This window comes from Chiloscyllium plagiosum, chromosome 5 (genome assembly GCF_004010195.1).
Source record: "Chiloscyllium plagiosum isolate BGI_BamShark_2017 chromosome 5, ASM401019v2, whole genome shotgun sequence".
Classification (NCBI taxonomy): Eukaryota; Metazoa; Chordata; class Chondrichthyes; order Orectolobiformes; family Hemiscylliidae; genus Chiloscyllium; species Chiloscyllium plagiosum.
Genome location: NC_057714.1, coordinates 57,555,295 through 57,559,522, shown reverse-complemented (window position 1 = coordinate 57,559,522; position 4,228 = coordinate 57,555,295). Strand labels below are relative to the sequence as shown.

At 37.8% G+C, this 4,228-nt stretch overlaps 1 protein-coding gene across 1 annotated transcript in view; it reads left to right on the top strand.

The window, feature by feature from the left end:
* The window catches only part of LOC122550254 (contactin-associated protein-like 2), a 2,198,962-nt gene extending 2,195,262 nt beyond the window's left edge, over positions 1-3,700 (top strand). Inside the window, exons 21-22 of the mRNA XM_043691007.1 lie at positions 3,239-3,332; positions 3,642-3,700. Coding sequence (XP_043546942.1) covers positions 3,239-3,332; positions 3,642-3,700 — 153 coding nt within the window. The remainder of the gene's footprint in view (positions 1-3,238; positions 3,333-3,641) is intronic.
* The last annotated feature ends 528 nt before the right edge of the window (positions 3,701-4,228 follow it).

The following is a 4,228-nucleotide window of genomic DNA, read 5'->3' as shown; positions in this document are numbered from 1 at the left end:
ATAAGGGCTTTTATTTAATTGAGATTACAAACCTGGCTGGTCCGCGGCCCCTCTGGGGAGGAATCCCGCACGAATACGGGTTTTATTACATCTGATGTTAACACATTCCGAGCATGTAAGAGACTTAAATATACACTCTGGTTAGTTGTAGGTTAGATTAGTAGATAGTTGAGTTTTGTCTGTTTGTTTTTTTTCGGTTTTTTTTTGTTGTTTTGTTTTTTTTTTGTCAAATTTTGGCTATTGTATATTTGAGCTAATTGTATATCAATGTTTATATCTGAGAGTTTTGTTTATTTTTGTAAACTTGTAAAAATGTTAAATTTCTAATAAAAATATCTATAAAAAAAAACACATCAATATTAAAATGCAGCACCTCATGATGACATTTGTCGGTATCAAAACATTTCACACCTACCATTCAGAATGGTCCCAACTCCTCAGCGAAATTTTCAATTTCTTCTCAACAAACTCTCAAAACTGGTGTGCTGGTAGTATGTTTCCAAAAGACTGCACCACCAAACAAAAGTGGGATACAGAAGAAAGTTAAATGTTCTCACCCATGGGGAACTCATCCTTAGCAGAGGTCAACTTAAGTTTCATGCTAGATATTCTCAAAATCAACAGGCCAGTGAAGGATTGCATGGGACCAGATATGTAGGAGAAAACTGCATTTCTTCCAAAAACAATCAAAGTGTGACAGTCTGCATACTGAAACATACCTCTGCTTCACTGCCTCAAGGCACAGAGTAGAAATATTGCAGGTGACTCAGAAGAAAGGTAACTGAGAGTACTTCCCAAGTCCAGTGAGTCAAATGCTAACAAGGGGTGACTAGGTAGATTGCCAGGACAGAGTGTTCCAGAAAGGCTGGTCTTTGCTGCTGAGGGGAAAACAGACATCTGTAGGCCACTGAGTGTTTGAGCTACAGGGCGAAAGTGAGGACTGCAGATGCTGGAAATCAGAGTCTAGATCAGAGTGGTGCTGGAAAGGCACAGCAGGCCAGGCAGCATCCGAGGAGCAGGAAAATCGATGTTTCGGGCAAAAGCCCTTCATCAGGAATGAGGCAGGTAGCCTCTGTGGTGGAGTGATAAATGGGAGGGGTGTGGGGCTGGGGAGAAGGTGGGAATGATCTCCGTGCACCTGTTGTACTCTTAGCTACCTTCTCCCCAGCCCCAACCCCCTCCCATTTATCTCTCCACTGCGGAGGCTCCCTGTGTCATTCGTGATGAAGGGCTTTTGCCCAAAATGTCGATTTGCCTCAGCTATAGGGGCCCAGTCTTCCTGCACAATTGAGCTTGGCTGCTTTGCCACGTGGTATGCTTTTACACACCTCTGCCAAATACCAGTGATGGAGCTTGGTGTCTTTTAGTGGCCATTAGCGACTTCGGGCCACAATTGGCCTACAGGCTGATGGGCTGCCCACCACTAAACCTGCCACTTGTAAGATATTATTGACAGAAGGGTGATGGCAATGGGTGCAACTCACAGTCTCTCCTCCAAGGAAAGAGTAAAATTCAAACCATAAATTCTGAAAATCTCATCCCATAGGAGATTAGTTTACATGATATCCATAGCTCAGCACTAATCAGCAGATCAATGATTTTGCTCAAGGAAATTATTGTGGTCTAAAATATGAGGAAGGATCCCATTTGGGATAGAATCTTAAGAACTTACAACTGATCATTAGATACCACAGTATCTAATTGGATTATTTTAAAGTCACTTTTGTAATGTGCATAAATGAGATGTAATTAATTTAAGTTTATACATCAATGTAGTATATACAGTTACATGAAAAATCACTACACTAGAATTATTTATCCAGTGAGGCACTGCTGCCTCACAGCGCCAGAGACCTGGGTTCAATTCCCGCCTCAGGCGATTGACTGTGTGGAAATCTAATCTAAACTACAAGAGTCAGACATGCACCTGCTACTACTATTACTACTACAACTACTACCTACTACTATATGTTCTTTGTTCAGATTGCAAAGAACAAAGGAATTCAACCATCTACCCTTTGTCCGTCCCCCACTCTTCACTTTATCTCCTAAATAAAAAACATTGACTTTTGGGACCTGAATTAAATAAAGAAAATGAGATAAAAATGTCACCAAGAAAGAACATCTTAAAGATTACATAATTAAAACAATGGATCTGTTAAAATGTTTCTCATTTCTTTGGACTTTCATTACAAAATGGTTTGTTGAGTGCTTCTCCAGGGAACGCAAGTTGATATTTTAATCTAACTAATTATCACTTTTGGCTTGCCAATTGGACAGCTCTATTATAAATCACTTCAAATATGCTTCAGTTAGTAAAAATAACTTCCTTTAATCTTTTGTACTTTATATGAACCTTGCATTGAGGTGGTTTTCTTCATTGCTATACATTCTATCCATTTGGTTGGTAAAACATAATGATTCACATCATGCTTGCCAATTAATCAGGACTATTGTATAATCAGATGTAAAATAGCTTCACATATACATATAGTGTCTTTCACATTCTCAGGATGTCTGAAGAGTGTTTTAGTGCCAATTGGATTATTTTAAAGTCACTTTTGTAATGTGCATAAATGAGATGTAATTAATTTAAGTTTATACATCAATGTAGTATATACAGTTACATGAAAAATCACTACACTAGAATTATTTATCCAGTGTAAGAACGCTTTTGCTAAATTCGCAGCTATGCAAGCATTCCACAATGTTACTAAGTTAAAATGGAGTTTACTGAAAGCTTTGTGCTTATCGTTTATCAGAACATTTCACAGCCTTTGTTATCTATAAAATCCCAAGTGAACAATCTGGAAAATATTGTGATATTTAATATTTTGATAAAAGAGAGATTGTAATTTTGAAAATCAATGAGTTCATGTTCATGTATTGTATTATTGACATATTCTGTTTTTCCCATCTGAAAAGGTGTCAGTAATTTAAGTTATTATCACTAAGGGGGAAAACGTGTTTGCCGAACGCTGCTAGGTTTTTGAACAGAGTGTGTTAATTCCTTGGGATCAGTCAAAACCACAGGCCACTACCTCCACAGCCCATAAAATTTTATTGATGTTATCAGAAAGGAGTCTGAGGGACCTGTGCAAATAGCTGCAGTGCCACACTGTCTGCCTCTGAAAAATAAAACTGCTTGAGGAAGAGCCTAGCAAGCACAGTTTTCCACTAAATATCATTACAATATGATCTAATTCTTTTGTATCTTTTTACTTTCATCTTTGTTCAGCTGGACCATTATCCTGCAGTACCTTACAGCCTGCCACCATCTACAGATATCAAGTTTAACTCTCTGAAGACACTGTTCCTGGGGAGAGTTGTCGGTAAGTGTGAATGATGTGAACTAATATTTATCCTCCAAAAATATATTCACCCAGATTTTACAGTCAGTGATAGAACAGTAGCCAATAACCTCAAAGAAAATTGCCTATGAAAATCCAGCAAATTCTGTGATGCAGACTTCCCCATCACAATGCAGTCTAAATCAAATGCTAACTCTCAGGAATCTTCTCACATGCAGTGATGATGTCAACCTACAGAGCATCCATTCAATCACATTGACATATTCTTAAAGTCGGAAAATTAGTAAGGCCAAAGCACTGAATCTTTTCATTTTTAATTTAAAAATTTAGGTGGTGAAATAAAAGATGATGTTTGGGTTACAAAAGAAGCTAAAGTAAAGAAAACTTGAAAAAATGTATTTTGTTTTTTAAATGTGGATGTTTTTGTCACAACGAGAAATTTGATAGAGGGAGCATTTAGCCGCAGTTATGAAGCTAGTACTCCATTAAAAGCCTCAGTGCAGTCTAGTCAACAAATCACCCACAGACTTTTAGAATGAGACCAGCTGTGTAAGAGTGGAAGATTTTATCATTAACTAAGTTCATTTGTTGCGATCCGGAATGTTTCTCTACATTGCAACCTTTGAAGAAGTTTGGTTTTCAATGCTATTTCACACAATTGAAATTGCTGCCAGTTTCAATGCTGTGACAGTGGTTAACTCTGACAGTTCGGTATTATTAACTCTGTAAAGCACAGGTTTTGAGCAAAGCTGATTAGTTTGGGAGAAGGTAAGAAAAGAACTCATTAGAATCGGATTTTCATAGTCCAATCATCCTGCCACTGGAGACAGTTTCGTATTACTCACTCCATCAACCAATTCATGATTTTGAATGACTCTCCAAAATCTCAAATTACCCTCTCTACCTGCTCTAAGGAA